The sequence below is a fragment of the Marmota monax genome, unplaced genomic scaffold (genome assembly GCF_021218885.2).
Source record: "Marmota monax isolate L192 unplaced genomic scaffold, Marmota_monax_Labrador192_F-V1.1 WCK01_AAM20220418_F8-fsc00034, whole genome shotgun sequence".
In the NCBI taxonomy this organism is placed as follows: Eukaryota; Metazoa; Chordata; class Mammalia; order Rodentia; family Sciuridae; genus Marmota; species Marmota monax.
In genome coordinates this window covers 7,281,015-7,299,214 of record NW_026693934.1, presented here as the reverse complement: position 1 = coordinate 7,299,214, position 18,200 = coordinate 7,281,015, and the positions used below count along the sequence as shown (strand labels likewise).

The 18,200-nt window shown below is 42.0% G+C and overlaps 1 protein-coding gene and 1 pseudogene across 1 annotated transcript; both read right to left on the bottom strand.

Moving 5' to 3' along the window:
* Positions 1 to 317: 317 nt before the first annotated feature.
* LOC124106210 (small ribosomal subunit protein uS2-like) lies at positions 318 to 7,420 on the bottom strand (annotated as a pseudogene).
* On the bottom strand, positions 7,105 to 10,981 carry Cxcr4 (C-X-C motif chemokine receptor 4). Its single transcript, XM_046463787.2, has 2 exons — positions 10,842 to 10,981; positions 7,105 to 8,699 (listed from the first exon to the last, which is right to left on the bottom strand). Exons 1-2 carry the CDS (start codon positions 10,854 to 10,856, stop codon positions 7,656 to 7,658), a joined length of 1,059 nt encoding a protein of 352 aa, XP_046319743.1. The 5' UTR covers positions 10,857 to 10,981; the 3' UTR covers positions 7,105 to 7,655.
* Between the last annotated feature and the right edge of the window lie 7,219 nt (positions 10,982 to 18,200).

Below are 18,200 nucleotides of genomic sequence, written 5' to 3'. Positions count from 1 at the left end.
TCCCCGGCTGTCCTCAAACTTATTATCCTTCTGCCTTGGCTTCCTGAGTAGCTATGAATACAAACACACACCACCACACCTGGCCTCTCTTATACTTTAAAACATCTCTAGATTATTTATGTTACCAAATACAATATGAATGCTATTTAAACAGTTGTTATGTTGTGTTATTTAGGGAATAAATAAGAAAAGCCTGTAGTTGTTCGGCACAGATACAATTGTCTTTCTGAATATTTATTTTTAAATTTGTTTAGAAACTGGAGTTTATTTTCTGTAACTTTATTTCCATTTTGCTTAAGTGTCTGCAGAAGCATAGCTCAAGACCACATGGTGGTTGTTCCTACCCACTCAGTGGCCTGAACAGTGGGAGCTGCAGATCAGTCTTTGATGGGGGGGGCTGGGAACTGCTGGATAGACACAGAAGGCACCTTGCATGTGCCTTCAGACTAGCCTGCAACAGCAAATTGAGTAGCATGAACTCAGGAGTGGTCCATTCACCCTTGGTCAGAACTTTTCCAGCAGCAGTCTGCTCTTCCTTTACAATATCTTAAGTGTCTCCGTTGGTGTAGAGATCAGGCTTGACCTCCCAAGGGTGCTCACAAATGCATAGAACTTCTCGGGCCCACACAGTGAGCTCCCTTGTGCCCGGAATGGCAGTGTCCATGTAGCGTAGAGGAGATTCTGTGTTACTCAGAGCAACGGTAGGAAAATTGACATAAGACGCTTCTGTGAAAGGCTGGTGGTCAGCCTGGAAGGCTCCCTGGATCTGGTTAGTGAAGGTTTCAGGAGTGAAGTGGCCAGCAATAGGAGTGGTTCTATGGCAGCTGTAAGCTTCAGCATAGCCCTCAGGCCAGTATTCCTGAAGGATATGACACTGACATCAGCAGGGTTTTCTTTCTTTCTTTTAACTAGAGCATTATAACTATACATAGTATTTGGGTTCATTTTGACAACATCATGCATGCAAGGATTTTGATTTCAATCCCCATTCCCGCCCTCCTGTGCTTTCCCTCCCCTCCATTCTCCCCCTGCCTCCCTCCTCTACTCTACTAAACTTCCTTTCATACATATATATATGTATACAATACACATAAACATACATATATAAAATATGTATTTACATATACAATATATATGTATGAAAGGAAGTTTAGTTTATATATATAAAGGTGAAATTCCCTTTGGTAGCTTTATATATAATTATCACATGATTTTGTTAAATTCATTTCATTTATCTTCCCCTTCCTTCCTCCCTCACTTCCGTTTTCTCATTACTCCACTGATCTTCCCTGTATCTTTATGATATCTGATCCCCTCCCTAACTGCCTTCTTTCCTTTGTTTTGCTCTAGCTTCCACATACAATCCACCCTTTATTTTCTGAGCCTGGTTTGTTCCACTTAGCATGATTTTTTTTTCCATTTCTGTCCATTTACCAGCAAATGCCATTATTTTGTTGTTCTTTAGGTTGAGCAAAACTCCATTGTGTATGTATATTTTCTTAATCTATTCATCTATTGCTGAGCATCTGGTTGATTCCATAACTGGCTGTTGTGAATTGTGCTGCTACAAACATTGAGGTGACTGTATTGCTATAATATGCTGAATTTTGTTCTTTTAGGAAAATACTGAAGACTGGGGTAGCTGGGTCATATGGTGGTTCCATCCTTAGTTTTTTGAGGAATCTCCACACTGCTCTCCAGAGTGGTTGTATTAATTTGCAGTCCCAGCAACAATATATGAGTGTACTTTTTTTTCCTACAATGTAAGAGTATACATTTTTATATAATAATTTATTATTATTCATGTTCTCGATCGTTGCCAATCTGACTGGAGTGAGATGAAATCTTAGTGTAGTTTGCATTTCCCTAATTGCTGGAGAAGATCAGCAAGGTTTTCAGTGGCAATAATGGCATGAGCTGCCAGCAGAAGCTTCTCCCAGATCCTCTTCAGATTTATGATGTAGCTGCCATCATTTTTCCTTTTGAAGACATATTGTTCTATTAGGAAATCAAGATTGGTGCCACCCAAGTGGGTTCATGCTGCAAGGAATTTGAGAACATCCTTCTCCTTCATTTGCAGGACATTAAGGGCTCTGATATTGTGACAGTTTCCCTTTAAGTCACAACAGGAATTAAGGATGCTGCCATATGAACCCTTCTTGGGTGACATGGAGAGCCTGAATATCTTTAATCTGCAGTTGGTTGAATCTGTGGATGTGGAATCTACGGGGATGGAAGGTCAACAGTAATAGGAAGATTGAATTGGAAACTGGAAACTGGGTAGAAACTTTGATTTCTTAAAATGTTGAAAATTAAAAGTCTGAAAGTTGTTTAGCTAATTTTCAAGCACCTTCCACTTACTGTGAACAGCTTTCATACCTGCCTGGTCCAGAATGTTGTTTAATAAATGATTGTGAAAGAATGAAGGAAACCAAATCATACATGTAAACGTGAATTAGAATGCTTAGAGAATGGTGTGTGCTCAGAAATAGAAATTTATGGAAGTCATTTGTTCATTCAACAAAATATTTTGAACTCCTACTGTGTGCAAGGCACAGTGTATCAGGTTCATCTGAAATCCTTTTTATTACAACTGTTAATAGTGAAACTCTTTCTAAAATGTTGGTGTCTGCTTTGTACATCAGGTGAGTGTCTAGTATTCAACGTTGAAGAGTATTGAGTATGAAGGATCCTTCTGACATTGTGGTTATTATGCTGAATATTGTTTAACACCATAGCAATTAATAAAGTCCCTCTAGTGCTTAAAAGGTCTCACTTGGGTGTAAGACTGCCTGGGTTAAAATCCAGGCTTTATCATTCATTAAATATGTGATAATGGGTCAAATTTAAGCAACTTCTATGAGTCAGTTTCCCCATCTATAATAGACAAATAATAGTACTATGTAACAGTTATTGAATAATGAATAATCAAAGTGCTTGGTGTATAGAAATTCCTCAAGGTACATGATAACTGTTAATGTTATCACATAGGACTTGACCTGGAAATAGAAAAGAGAGAAATTTGGACTAAATATATAGATAGAGCACTTCAAGGTATGCCCTAGAATTTATAGGTTCTGTTTTAATGTTATTCGTAATGTGCATAGAGTAAAAAGCATAGCCCTTTTATTTATAGTTTAACTTTTTTGATAGTATCATTGCCTAAAAGTGGAAAGAGCAATATCTAACTGGCAGGAGCTCTTGTAATCTGAGTACGTTAGTGCCTGAGATGTAATGGCTCTCAGTATGTATTACTTTCTTTCCGTCAGAGTCAAATATGAGGAAGTAATTCCTTTTAATTTACAGTGTTGATGAGTTGGGTTCTGGTTAGTTGAACTGTAATATGTAAATGAATTTAATCGTGGACTACCTCTGCCAGATAAACATTTCACACCTGGTACAGACACCTTTGTTTGTCTGATTTTGAAAAATGCTTTCCCCTTCTGAGCCCCTTTAACATTGTGGATCCCTCAACTCGGCCTGTAATCAACTTGCATTTTCACTTGAAAGGATTTTTCAGATGATTTAGAAGATTTTAATTGTTGGACTTAATAGGATTGATTTAAATTAATCCGAGTCAGTTGCAGACAATGGAACGATGGGCTGGTACCTCATCATTCCTTGTTTATTTTTTAAATAAAAGGAGAAAAATGGGAAGTGTTCCAAATTGAGTCACAGGAACTGATGAGGATTAAATGAGTAAACATTGTAGGTTTTAGAGAGAAAGAAACTTGAAGGGAATCAGAGAATCTTTAGCAGTCACCGTTTTAGCATTTATTGTCCTGTGTGGGATAGTTTCCTAGCATGGGATGCAGCAGCCTGTCAAGAAATAGAGGAGACCTGGTGAGGGACTGCTTTCAGGTTCATAGATGGTACCTTGAAGTCATATTCTCACATGGTGGAAGGGGCTAATTGGGTTTCTGGAGTATCTTTTCTAAGGGTACTAATCCCAATGATTAGGGCTATGCCCTTATGACCTAATCACTTCCCAAAGGCCCTACCTTGTAATACCTTCATCTTGGAGGTTAAGATTTCAACATAGGAATTTTGGTAGGATATAAACATTTACACCATGGCAGATTCAAGCTCTTTGTGGATTCATGTTATTTTCCAGAATTATACTGATGTGTGTGTGTGTGTGTGTGTGTGTGTGTGTTGCTGGGGTGCTCTATCACTGACCTACAACCCAAGCTCCTTTTTAATTTTATTTTGAGACAAATTCTCATTAAGTTGCCAAGGCTGAACTCAAACTTGTAATCCTCCTGTCTTAGCTTCCCAAGTGGCTGGGATTACAGGTGCATGCTACCACAACTAGCCTGGAGGTATCTTTATTTTGATAATCACTGTAACCTTAAAAAAGGGTTCTCAACTTTGAGCACTACTATAGATGATTCTTTGTTGTGGATGCTGTCCTCAGTTTTGTAGGATATTTAGCAACATCTCTGGCCCCTGTACACTAGATGCTAGTAGCACCTCATCTGTAGTGCCCATGTTTCTAGACCTTACCAAATGTTCCCTGGGGGGAAAATTGCCCCAGTTGAGGACCATTGCTTTTAAAGAATTCATTTCAACGACTTTATTAATCCATGAGGCACTAACATCTCTCTTAGGCTGTGCTCTCAGAAAAGTCATTCATCTGGCTACTTGTGGATCTCTCTGGCACTAAGAGGCTTGGGCGCATTGGCAGCCAGGTGGAAGATGGCTTTAAAGTGGGCTGGGCAAATCCTTATGATGCCAGGCTGCAATGCTGCATTTCTGTTAGGGCATACTGGATTGTGTCCCAAAGTAATTTGGATTTTGGTTTTAGGGTTCCTTGCCCCTCCTTAATAAGTATTATCTGGGAACAATGAAATTCAATTATTTTGGGAGTCTTTATTTAATGTCTGATGATACGCCAGAAGAAAGTCACAGACAATTAGTTTGATTATTAAAACAAAGCCTCCTTTTTCTTAAAAGAATACCCTGGAATCATTATTTTAACATAGCCACAAAAGGAGCTAGGAAGCCCACAATAAGGGAGATAAATTGCCAAGTGACAGTTTAAGAAAACAAAAGTTTTTCAAGATAAAATCATCCACATTCCTCCCTAGTTACTGACTTAATGTTATTAACAAGTCAGATGTCATATCTATGCCATTATTGGCATGCATACAATTTAAATATTTTAGTTTTCATTATACAATTGGATCTACATTACTGACCTTCAAGGGCCCCATTCACAGGGGTAGAGGAGAAGGAACAATCACCTACTTCATGAGAGGGTGGCTAGCCAACTGGCTTTCCCTGCATTGTCAAACTACCACATAGGGAAGGCTTTGGAGCTACTCTGATCAGAGCAGGCTAGGGATAGAATGGGGGTGGGGAGAGCCTTTTGGTGCAGGGAGAGAGCCAAAGCTTTTTTTTCCCCCTTTTGAAAAAGAGCTATCCCACCTTTGTTCCAAGGGAGAATGAAATATCCATTAAGACTGGTGACACTGGGAATTTTGTTTCGGCTCAGTTCCTTTTGTTGTGACTCCACGGCAAAGGAGAGGAATTTGGGGTAAGAAGGTTTTCAAGCCAAGATGAGAAAGAAAAGGAATTCCTTCCAAGGATTTCTTTTATTGTCTCTCAGAGAATAAATATTTATAGCGAAGGTTCAAGTGAAGTCTGTCACAGTGGTCATGGCTTTAAGACTAAGCCTTTGAGAGAGTACATCTAAAACTATGCTTAAATGAAGGGTGATCCAATTAGGCTTCCTAGGGAAAACCAAGAAACCTCAAGATAATTTCCTATCTCAAATCTAATTGTGTTCTCAAGTGGAATAGGAATACCAGTCTGAATTATCCCAGTTCCATAGACTGCAGCAAAAATGTACAGCCAAATTAGATTCTATTTTAAGTAATTAAGTTATTTCCCTTCACAGGATCTATAATTTGTCTTGAACAAATGTGATTTGCTTTAGAAAGATAAGGCATTGCAATTTTTCCTCCAAAATGGATTTTCTTTGCCAGAAACAATTACCACAAGTCGACCAAGTATTGCCTTAATTATATCCCACTCATTTTCTGAGTGCATGCCTGGAGCATTCTGTTCCAAAGTGAGGTAGGTATGGCCACTACAGTCTGGAAATTATCTTAAACTGGAGACCGGAGGTGAAATTTACTCAAGAGCCTGTGGCTTGCACAATGGTAGTGTAAATAGCTACAGTGATATTACATAAGACTCCAAAATCTTGTGCAAAATATGGGCAATGAGGAGCTTGCTTCAGTAGACCTTTCTTTTGTGCTTTAAAAAGCACCAATATTAACTTTTAGCTGCTTGGCTGAGCCTTTCAAAGGAGGTATGAGATGTTGCAATAGATGAAGAATAAAAAAGTGTTAGAATTTGCATAGGAGATATTGCAAGAAGGGTATTTTGGGTATGGTTAATTTTATGAAGAAAACATTCACTTTTGGCCTTATTTTCAATAACAATTCGGTTGAAATATGACCAGGTGTTCTGGGGGACAATAGTGGGTAATGGTTAAGAGCAAAAGCTGGAACAGTTAAGTAGGATCAGCTCTTGGCTCTACCTGTTAAAAATTCGAGTTCTGGAAAGTCTCTGAACCTCATTTCCCTCCTCTGTAAAAAGGGAGTGATGGCATCTATACAGAAAGGGTTAGATGAGAAGAGCATGCTCCTGACCTGGATTACACAAGGGGAAAGCAACAGTAAAATCCAAACACTACTGCATGCTATTCCTTCTTCACATGCACATATCCTTCTGAAAGATGATCTTTAATAATGGGCACTGGATGAACATTTCCAGACTTCCATCAGAGTTGAAATCGTGGTTAGAGCTTTGGATGACTTACCGTGACTTAAGAGACATGTTTCCTGGTATGAAATATTGGCTCTGCTAATGATCACATGCCTTGGACCAAGTTACTTAGGCTTTCTGTGCCTCAGTTTCCTCCTCTACAAAATGTTAAGTAATAACAGAAGCAGAAACTATTATAGATAAGTGTAAGTAAAATATTACCAGAAAAATACCTTTGCTTGTATTTGGTATGCCATAAACATGTCTATTATTTTTGTCTTCTGCCAACCAAGGGGATGTTAACAGAAACCAGAACAAAACACCAAGGAAGTTTATCATGTACTTTTATTAACAACTTAATACAAGACTGTACATTGTAGGTGCTGAAATCAACCCATTCCTGAAAACTGAAAAACCAGCATTTTTATACCACTTAAGACTTTGGTTATAAGTGCTGTCTTCTAGAGCAAAATCACACAGTGTAACCAAACAACTTAAGAAAAGGGGAGAAATAAAAAGATGTTCCACTGGAATGGAAAGATTATTTATGCACAAACAGCTGAGGATAATTTCTAGCTTTACGTGATTCACTACACACTCTAGAATGTTCAGTTCCCTTTTCTAAAGTCCTACAACCAGACATACAGCAACTAAGAACTTGGCCACAGGTCCTGCCTAGACACTCATTAACATGAAACAAACAAAAAAATATTTATATAAATAAGTCAATTAAACCTCACAAAAACTAAAAAACACAAGACAAAAATCCAACAGTCATTAAAAACTGTACAGTATTGGTCAGTCTTTTATATCTGAAAAACGTGTAACTTAAAAAAAAGTTCTTTTTCATATTTAAAAAAAAGTCTTTTACACCAACGTTAGCTGGAGTGAAAACTTGAAGACTCAGACTCAGTTGAAACAGAAGAATGTCCACCTCGTTTGCCTTTGGAGAGAATCTTGAGGCTGGACCCTCTGCTCACAGAGGTGAGTGCATGCTGGGCTGAGGTTTTAAATTTGGCTCCAAGGAAGGCATAGAGGATGGGATTCAGGCAACAGTGGAAAAATGCAAGGGCCTCGGTGATGGAAATCCACTTGTGCACAGTGTTCTCAAATTCACATCCTTGTTTGATGATTTCTAGAAGAATGAAAGAGTCGATACTGATCCCAATGTAGTAGGGCAGCCAGCAGGCAAAGAAAGCCAGGATGAGGATGACGGTGGTCTTGAGTGCCTTGCGCTTCTGGTGGCCCTTGGAGTGTGATAGCTTAGAGATGATAATGCAATAGCAGGACAGGATGACAATACCAGGCAGGATAAGGCCAACCATGATGTGCTGAAACTGGAATACAACTACCCACAAGTCATTGGGGTAAAAGCGGTCACAGATATATTTCCCTTCTGCCTCACTGATATTGGCAAAGATGAAATCAGGAATAGTTAGCAGGAGAGCAGGGATCCAGACGCCAACATACACTGCCTTTTCAGCCAACAGCTTTCTTGGCCTCTGACTATTGGTGGCATGAACAATGGCCAGGTATCGGTCCAGACTGATAAAGGCCAGGATGAGGACACTACTATACAGGTTGACAGTATAGATGACATGAACTGCTTTGCATAGAAATTTCCCAAAGTACCAATTTGCCACAGCATCAACAGCCCAGAATGGAAGCGTGATGACAAAAAGGAGGTCGGCCACTGACAGATGCAGCCTGTACTTGTCCGTCATGCTTCTCAATTTCTTCTGGTAACCCATGACCAGGATCACCAATCCGTTGCCCACAATGCCAGTCAAAAAGATGATGGAGTAGATGGTGGGCAGGAAGATACGGTTGAAATGGGCACTTTCCTCCCGGAAGCAGGGTTCCTTTATAGAGTCATAGTCCCCTGAGCCCAATTCCTCTGAGTAGTTATCTGAGGTGTATATCTGCAAAAGAGGCAAGGGTACACATTCACTTCCAAGGTCAGCAGACACTACCCAAGTTTTAAAAAAATGTTTCTGGGTATTAAAAGCAAACAATTTATTGTGTGTGCGCATATATTTATTTATTTAAACCCAATTCAGGTCAGCCTTCTTCAGGAAATTCTAAAGTACCGGGGAAAGACCCAAGAGAATTATTATAGAATCCTACAGCCATACTCCCCATCTTCCCCCATAGTTACTTCATTATATCCCTCTTTAGTGGAACCAATTACAAGATTCTTTGTTTAGAACAAAAGGGCGCTGAGACTCTGAGGGTTTCAAAGTCACATCTTGGCTAACTCTTCTGCCCCGCCCACTAGAGGAAAGGAAAAAAAAAAAAAAAGTACAAGGGAGAGAGAGAGAAAAAAAAAACAACACACCAAACATACACACAAAGAGGCCACTCCCAGGCGGCATGGGGTGGGGGCAATGTGGGTGTAGAATCTAGGGTTGCAGGAGGAGCTGGGATTAACTTTTTGTATGAAGATCGGCCAAGAGAGGCCAGAGGGAAGGAAGGAACAGACGGGGGAGGGAGGGGGCTTCACAATCCTGAAGTCTTTTATTCTTTTAAAACGCAAAATATTGTTTTTCCCACGCCGGTCTAAATACAAACCATTCTGCGCTTCAAGCAACACGTAGTGGGGAAGGAGACTGCGGCATTAAAGAGAGGCCTTTTAGGGCTTGAAGTATTGAGAGAAATTGTCAGAAACGAGCAAATGGCACCCCCTTAGTCCAAACCGACGCTCCTTGGGGGCGTGGGCCTCTTTTGCCATCCTCGTGTTTATTACTTGGCGCGTTTGAGACGTTAGGGAGCGCGGCATTTTCCTGGGTGGGGAAAGTCACGGGGTCTGCACTCGTGGTCCGCGCCCCAAGTTTCATTTCCTCACTCTCCCAGGTCGCCTTCCACCCTGCCACCGATCCAGTTGAAAGGGTCGGAAGGGGGCAGTTGGAAGCCTCCAGGCATTGGGCTTACGAGGGGTGGGATCACCCCGCCCCACCACAGCCGAGCCGCTGCCCACCACACCCACATCTACAACAGGCTGGTAGCGGCTCCGGGGGTCCCGCCCGATTGTGCGGCCAGGCACAATCCAGGGTGCTAAAGAGAGATTGGGCGGCTCCGTGGTGAGCTCCTTTGAATTGCGCGCCGCGGGAGGAAATGAAAAGCCTCCCTGGCAAGGAGGTTTCAAAAGGCTTCAGGAAACCACCGACGGTTAAGCGACGCAATAGGTTCGAAGACAGCCAAACGGTCTCCCCGCTTGCACCTGTTCTTCGCCCGGGAGACCAGGCAGCCCAGGTGCTGTCCCAATACCCCTGCTACTTCAGTGCCTGCTGCACACACCTCGGGGCCAGAAGTTCAATGTGCCTGCCTCCTTCGACCTCTGCACAATCCCAAACTTCGAGGCCCCACTAGGGGCAAGCGAAGCGCTTCGGGCACCGCACCTTTTTTCTCAATCCCAAGGAGTGCGGATTGCTCCCAACCACCTCCCGGCTGCTGCCACAGCTTTGACCCCTCAACCAAGCAGCGCAATGCTCCTGCCAGACTTTCCCGCCGTCTGCCCACTGTGCCCGAGTCTGGCACACCTCTGCTGGCCGCACGGAGTTAAGCTAACGTGCGCCCAAAGGCAAGAAACAGTCTCCAAGAGCTTGTGCTCGACGTTAACCTAGGACGCAGAATACTTCTGGAAAATCAGCCCAGGAGCGCTGACCCCCGCCTCTAGGTTCAGATAATGTAACTCGCTCCAAGACACCCACTTTCCTGGGAGGAAGAGACCAAGGTTCTGAATACTGGGGCAAAGCGCGCGCCTTCCCTGCACTTGGGCAAAATGTTATGTTTGCAAACAGCGTGCGCCGCAGGACTCAAGGGGGAGACACATGCAGCCGCATGAACCCTCATTTCAATTTTTTCCCCTCAACTTTCAGGGGGGAAAAAAAAGAATTCCAATCTTAACCCACCACATAGCCATAGTCCTGAAAATTTCTTTCCATGTCCCTTCTTTGGGGCATGGTCATATCCAATGTTCTGGTCCCTTTTGCCCGCTCCGAGAGCGGCTGAGCTCTAAGTTCAAGCGTCTGTACGTTTAGCACAAAGGTTGGAACTGGACTTACACTGATCCCTTCCATGGTAGCCGCTCCTTCTCCAGTCGCGGAAGCCACGGGAGAATTCAGGTCCTCAGGGTCACTTTGCTACCTGCTGCAACAGCCAACAGATTGAAGTTTCTGGCCGAAGCCGGACTTTTATAAAAACACGCTCGCAAAACAGCGCATGCGCAGTTAAGAGGGCGGGGGGGGCGTGTTTGGGGAGAAGGACTGGCAACCAAGAGGAGGACGGAGGGGCGGGGCCTAGGGGTGAGCTGCTTGGGGAGCTCCAGAGCCTTAGTGGATCACCGATGGTCACTTTTGAAAGTCCGGAGTAGGGTAGAACGTCCCCGAATTGGGGAGAAAGCCTTATGCGTCTGGAGGGAGGCGGGAAGCGCGACCGTGAGACGCATCTCTGCGTGGTGAGTGCGACAGTTCTCACTCACGTGGATGGAATCCAGACCTGGAAATGCTACAGATGGAGACACTGAGGTCCAGAGAGGGGAAGTGACTTACGATAGTAACCCAACCAGTAGGCGGCAATGTTGAAAATGGGGCCGAGCGTCTGACTCCATTCCCCGCTCTTTCAGCAGATGCTGTCCATTCGGCAGATTTTTGTAAAGGTGCTTCGGAGCAAAACTGTGTGCAACTTTATGTGAATAATCATAGTAATTACATCAGGGTCAGGCGTAAGTAATCAGGAAACACCTTTCAGAAGAAGATAGGATTTGATACAATTCTTGAGACTAACAGAGAAGTAGAAGTGTGTTCCTGGGAGGAAATTCACAATAGTGACAACCAATTCATGAATAATATTTTTGTGTGTGCGATTATTAAAAGTGTTTGGAGATTGGGACTTTCTGTAACATCACAAGGAATTTAGAATCACTTGCTCATTCTCTTAAAACGTGTGGATGGTAACATCACAGAGATGCATTTAGTCAACAGATTATGCACAAAGGGCCGACTGTGTGCCACGTGCCGGGGAGGGGGAGCATCCTTGGAAACTGGAGACCGGCCGCAGAGACGAAGTGCCTTGGGATTCAAAGCCTGGACTGAACCAGGTTTCCGCGCCGCAGCCGTTGTCTTCCACGGTTGTGTGCGGAGAACCGCTTTAGCACAAACGAGAAATTAGGTTGAGGGGCGGGGCGGGGATTGGACGGTTAAAGCAGCCCCAGACGGGCTGGGGTTTGCAGTAGGCGTCCAGACATAAATTTCCAGCCCCTCGCCACTTCCCGCCTGCGTCTCGCCTGGGTGCGGCGGGGAGCGAGGGAGGGGCGGGGCTGAGAATCAGTGCGACTGCACACGGAGGGACCGCAGGAGTCCTAGCTGGTTCCCAGGTAGGAGCTTCGGGTCCTGAGATCTGTGGTTGCGCGACGGCACGGACCCCAGATTGCACTCTCCTATCTTGGGACAGCCCTAAGGAGAGGATTTGTCTAGAGTGGACCCTGAGCAGTACCCCATCTTTACTTTATCAAAGGAAAAGCTTTCGGTTTAGAGGTGTTTCGGGAGACTGAGACCCTTTTCCCTACTGAGCATGATTTTCTTCTTTTGTAAGGGCCGGCTCCCTAATGTTTGCCTTTGAAGGTTTCCCTGTACACTGCATTTTAGCAGATACAGGAAAGGTGATATTGGGGGTCAGGTGGAACCCACAAACCCTCAAAATGACATACAAAAACTCAAAAGCACTTTTATTAAAACGTCTAAACACAACTTCAGGATTTTCTTATTTTCATAAGCTAGTTAGGACAGGAAGAAGATCCGTTGAAGGACTGGAATTTCAGACGGGCTACAGGACTTGCATTTTGGGAAGCTTTGTAGTGACGGGATCAGTATGTTTTATCCTGGAATGACAGCTGTGTTGTAACTCCAAAATCCATTCTTCACAATGGCAAAAATCTGAAAGGTGGAATCTCTCAAACTTGCCCCCAAAGGAAGAGAGGATATATCCCTAGTAGAATGATTTGAATAATAAATATTTGTTGATTGTTTGCAGACAAAAGAAGTCTGCGTTTATCTGAACGCTCCTTTTAAGGATCATTTTAAGATAAGAGGAAACAAAAGAACAATGAAATGCTATTTAGTGACTATAAATTAGCCCAAATTTTTTTCTTTCAAAGATAATATTTGGCTTTGGGCTTTGAAAAGAGCAGCTGTCTCTATCTCTAACCACTGGTAGAAGTGTGGGTTGGGACAGCCTCAGTGAAAAGTATTTTATATTCAGCAGGAACCTTAGGACAGTAATTTCACCTATAGAAATTTATCCTAAGGAAGAAAGACTTATGCCACATTAATAATAGTTAATAATTAACTTATGACCATTAATAATAGTGAAATATCTGAACAATACCATAAGTCCATTGTTGGTGGATAGTTGAGATTTTGGTACATCTATATATGAAATTCCCTGTGGACATTGCAGATAATGTTGTGAAGAATTTTTAGTAACATGGGAAAATATGAAACAATAAGTGCCAAAAACAGGATTCAAAACTGTGTATATAGTGTAATCTCAATTTTGTTAAAATACACATTTAGGAAAAGATAGGATGAAAAATGAAATATTTATAGGAAGCTTCATTGGCTAGATAATTATATTTGATTTTTACTTTCTTCCTTGCATTTTAACACTTTCCATTTTTTTCTAAAATAGTAATGAAGCATTTTCATATTCAGAAAAATGTCAATAAATTTTAACAAAAAAGAAAAAAAATAGAATCAGAATGCTTCCTTTCTCATACCTTTCTACTTCCTAAAGTATTCACTAGATGTGATAAATTTTTCCGTGATAGTCCTCCTTGTTTTCTCCCCGTTAATCTTACCTAAACCGCTGTTTTCAGAACTCTATGATATACTTTAAAAAACAAACAAAACTCAAACATTGATTGCTTGTTAAATGCAACCAACCCCAGATAATCTCCTCAACAATTCTGTAAGGCAGGTGCCATTACTTCTCTTCCTTAGGTAAAGAAAATAAGGTCTGGAGAGGATGAGCAACTTGCCTGTGACCACACAGTGAGGATCTGCACTCAGTCTGTCTGGCTCCAGAGCTCCGGCTTGTTCCACTCCATTACAATGTCTCCCTTTTTCTGGCCATTGCAATTTACCCTCTGAAAGCTGCATCCTCTGGAAGGTCATTTGACATTTACTTACCTAGTGCTTGAGTGGCATCTCTTGTGAAGTAATCCAACTTTAAAATGCATGTATGTCTTTATTCCTCTCCCCTAAATATTCTTTCCTATGTGGCTCTGAGAACAGATCCAGGATTAGGGGCTGTCAGGGCTTTGGCAGTGTCCCCAAGTTCTCAAGTTGGCTTTAGCCCAGGGAATTACTAGCCTTGGCCATGGTTTGGAGGAGATGCTTGCAAATCAAGTGACATGGTGGCAAGCATCCTGCCACCTCCTGTTGCTCTCTCTGTAGCTGGTTGATTCATGTGTAAGTCTATGTGTACTTATGTGTTTGACAGAAAGCTGTACTCTGTTCCAAAATAGGCTTCAGGTCAGAGACAGAAGACAGCTTAGGGACAGTCCTCTTCCTGAAGGTGGATGGCAGGAGACAGGGATCCTAAAGGCCTGAAGAATATATAGCATCCTCCTGTCCTCTCACAGACCCTTCCAATCTCTTTTTAAAATGTTTGATAGCTTTTGTTTCTGAAAGAGAAAAAATAGTACAAACTTCCTTGATGGTTGTAGGGGATACTCAAAGGGATAAAGTTAATTTTTTCCCAAGTAATTAAAAAAAAAAAGAAAAGAAAAAGAGAAAGCAAGCCTGTTTTTCCCAAGGGTCATGTAATTCTAGCAATAGGTTACAAATCTCAAAGAGACAATGCTATCAAATGTCAACTATTTGCAAGCTGGTGTTAAGTGAAATGGTCTCCTGCCTGACCACACCCAGCCCACTCCTCCTTCTCTAATGCCTTCTGTCTCCAACACTTACAGGTGGAAAATGACTTTGGAAAAGAAACTTAAGCCTTAGAACTTAAGCAGCTCTATACCAATTTAGGAAAATTATTACTGGTTTTCTTGGAATTATTTAAATCACATCTTAAATTTCTAAAAGGTTTGCTTTCAGTAAAATGAGACTATTTGTGATTTCTTTCAAAGTTTTATAGCAGTCAGGAACAGTCAACATAATTTCCTACCCAAAGAAAAAAAGCTAGGCTGGTAAACAAATATAGCCAATTTAGAGTCACTCTGGTAAGTCATTTTAACAAAGCAGCCACTTAATTAGCAATGCAATGATCATTACTTCACTAATTCCACTGCCAGGAGGAAGAATTGTTCTCAAACTTTGCTGTGCTCATGTGGCAGGTGCTGTGTGACTTTGTGGGTGTGAAGAACAGCACCAAACAGACTCAGTGCTATTGCTTCAAAAATTATGGTGTCAAGCTGGGAAAGAGGGCATGACTTTAGGAAATAATTGAGTGAACAAACCCTGTTCTCCATGGAAAAGGCTTGTCATTGTTTTCCTTAAGCCAGTAATTTATTGGTGGTGACCTCAGGCAGCTATATAACAAGAGGAAGCGTTTAGAGCCCTGTGGATAGAAGGTTTTCTAAAGAGAACTATGCATCCCATGGCAGAGCCCCAGTTCTTCTAGAAATGTGGTGGTCTGATTGATCATGTAGATGGGTTTTGAGTCTACCAAGAGCATTACATTGGCAGAAGGACAAGGTGGGAATTATTTGTGTGTATGTGTCTGTGCGTGTAGAGGAATCCATGCAGTACTTTGCTTGACCTATTCTCCTCCTCCTCCTTTTCCTGTTCCTCTTCCTCCTCTTCTTGCTCCTCCACCATCTTCTTCTTTCCTTTGGTACTGGGGATTGAATCTGGGCTACATTCCCAGCCCTGAGCTACATTCCCAGCCCTTTTTAATTTTTATTTTGAGATGGTGTCTCTAAGTTGCTTAGGGTCTCACTAAGTTGCTGAGGCTGGCCTTGAACTTGCAATCATCAGCCTCCCCAGCCTGGGATTATAGGCATGTGCCTCCATGCCTGGCTGTTTTGACAGTTTTCTGAATCTAAAGCTATGGAGCTCTTGTAAGTCTAAGACACAAGTGACAAAGTTTGGAAACCTGCAGATATTGTAAATGAGTGAGACAATAGAAAGTGGTGGAGACTGTAGCTAACTGGAAGGTGTATGTATGCCTTGCCTAAAAGTGGCAGCAACTACCTTCTATTATTATGTGGGAATTTCAGTCATCATGAAGAGAGAATGAAAGTCCTGATTTTTTGAAATATGAAATCTATAAACTTAAAAAATGTTGGTTCACGGTTTGAGGGCATGGCTCATTGGTACATTACTTGCCTAGTGTGCACTGGGCCCTGGGTTCAATCCCTAGCATCAGAAAAAAAAAAGTAAGTAAATAGTATTAGCTCAAAACAAACACAAAAACTCTACAAACTTTCAGTTTACACTGGTCTAAGATAGTCTAAGATGATGACAGGAACAGACACACATAGGCAGCAATGGAAATAGACAACAGCTGACTTCAGAATCCTTGTGGGGTGCCCATATCTCTGAGATTGAAATTAGTCACTTTGGATTTCTGAATTGATCCTCCATTGTAGCTTCTGACTAATTCAAGTCTGGGTCCCTAAAGAGAATTAAGAAAGTCTCTGTGACTCATATTCTTCAACCCCTTTCCCATCCCTGGCTCTCTGCTTTGTCTACTACCTTGATGCACAAGGGCTTGGTCTGTTTTTCTTTTTCTTTCTTTCTTTCTTTCTTTCTTTCTTTCTTTCTTTCTTTCTTTCTTTCTTTCTTTCTTTCTTTCTTTCTTTCTTTCTTTCTTTCCTTCCTTCCTTCCTTCCTTCCTTCCTTTCCTCTTTCTTCTTTCCTCTCCTCCTCCTCCTCCTCCTCCTCCTCTTCTTCTTCTTCTTTTCTCTCTCTCTCTCTCTCTCTCTCTCTCTCTCTCTCTCTCTCTCTCCTGGGATTCGAACCCAGAATCTCCTACATGCTACGTAAGCACTATACCATTGAGCAACACCCTCTGCCCTAAGCCTGATTTTTCCTTTCAGCTATTGTAGGATAACATCCTTCAACAAGAAATACACTCTTCATCCTTTTCTTTAAATAAGAGGAGTCACAGTAGAAGGGATTGCAAGCCAGACAGTGTAGCTCTGTGATTCAGAGCATGGGGGTACTGCATTGGCTCATACAGGCATTAACATATCTACTCTTCTACCTCCAAAATTGGAGACATCATGTTGATAGCTTAAAATTGACCACAGTGGGAATATTACACCATGGAAATCAGCAAATGTGATAAATTAAGGCTTTTTTTTTTTTTGAGAACTTATTTACCAGCACATGGTATACCAGTGTAGATCTGGGCAAGCGTATCTCTAAAAAATCTATTACCTTTGTTGTAATATCTAGATAACAGTAGCATTTTACTTTTTGGATTGTTGGAGGATTAAATACAATATATATGTAAAATATTTAGTACAGTGTGGAACACATAAGTGCTCAAAGACATGATCTATATTAAATATAGGTTCAGATCTCAGCTGCTAAAATATCTCTCTTGCCAGTGGAGGGCTTTAATTAGCCAGGCAAACGGCTTTCTCCATCATTACCCACAGAAGTCAGGTAAAGGGAAATGGAGCCTTAAATAAAGTGTGAAATGTTCTTTCTTCTAATTGCAGGGCAGAAGAGAGATGTGTGATGAGGGAAGGAAAGAGAAGTAATAAAGAGTTTCTCATACGTGCCTCGAAAGCCTCTCCTGTAGTTATGGAGTCTCAGATTTGGGTTGGAAGGAGTCCTCTGGAGCCATTTGGTCTTATCTTCCAACCACTGTAAGGAAAAACTTCAACAAAACCATGTGGGTGGTCCAGTCTCTTAACACTCCCAGGGAAGTCTTGCCCAGCAGGGGAAAGAGAGCCTATTTTATGCTGGGCAAACCCTAGTCACTAGACAACTCTTCCTTTCTCCTGGGCACCTGGCTCTCCTCTTTGCTATCCACTGGATCTAACTAGGCTAGAGCTTGCCTGGATGAGACGCCAGGAGAGGAAGCCAAAGAAGGCGACAGCCAAAGCCATCCTGAGGCTAAAGCAAAAACGTGCTCTTTCTGAGACACTTATTTCTACAGCCACAGGGATGAGTCTAATGAGAGGCTTCTTTGTTCCATTAGTGAGTTTGAGAGAGGAATTGGGCCAGGTTAGGGTTTCTTTTCATAAAGGAAATTATCTCCAAACATGGAAGATTTAGGGATTAAGTGTCTCAAAAGATTTAGTGCTAGACTTTTTAAGGCTTCCTGAGACTTTCAGACATACTTGCCTTGGAGAAAAATATGCAGGAAAGTAGCAGTGTCGGAAGCAGGCTAATAAAGAATGAAGTTAACCCCCTCTTTGCTTTGTGTTACATTAGGCAAAACCAGGTTCAAATGAA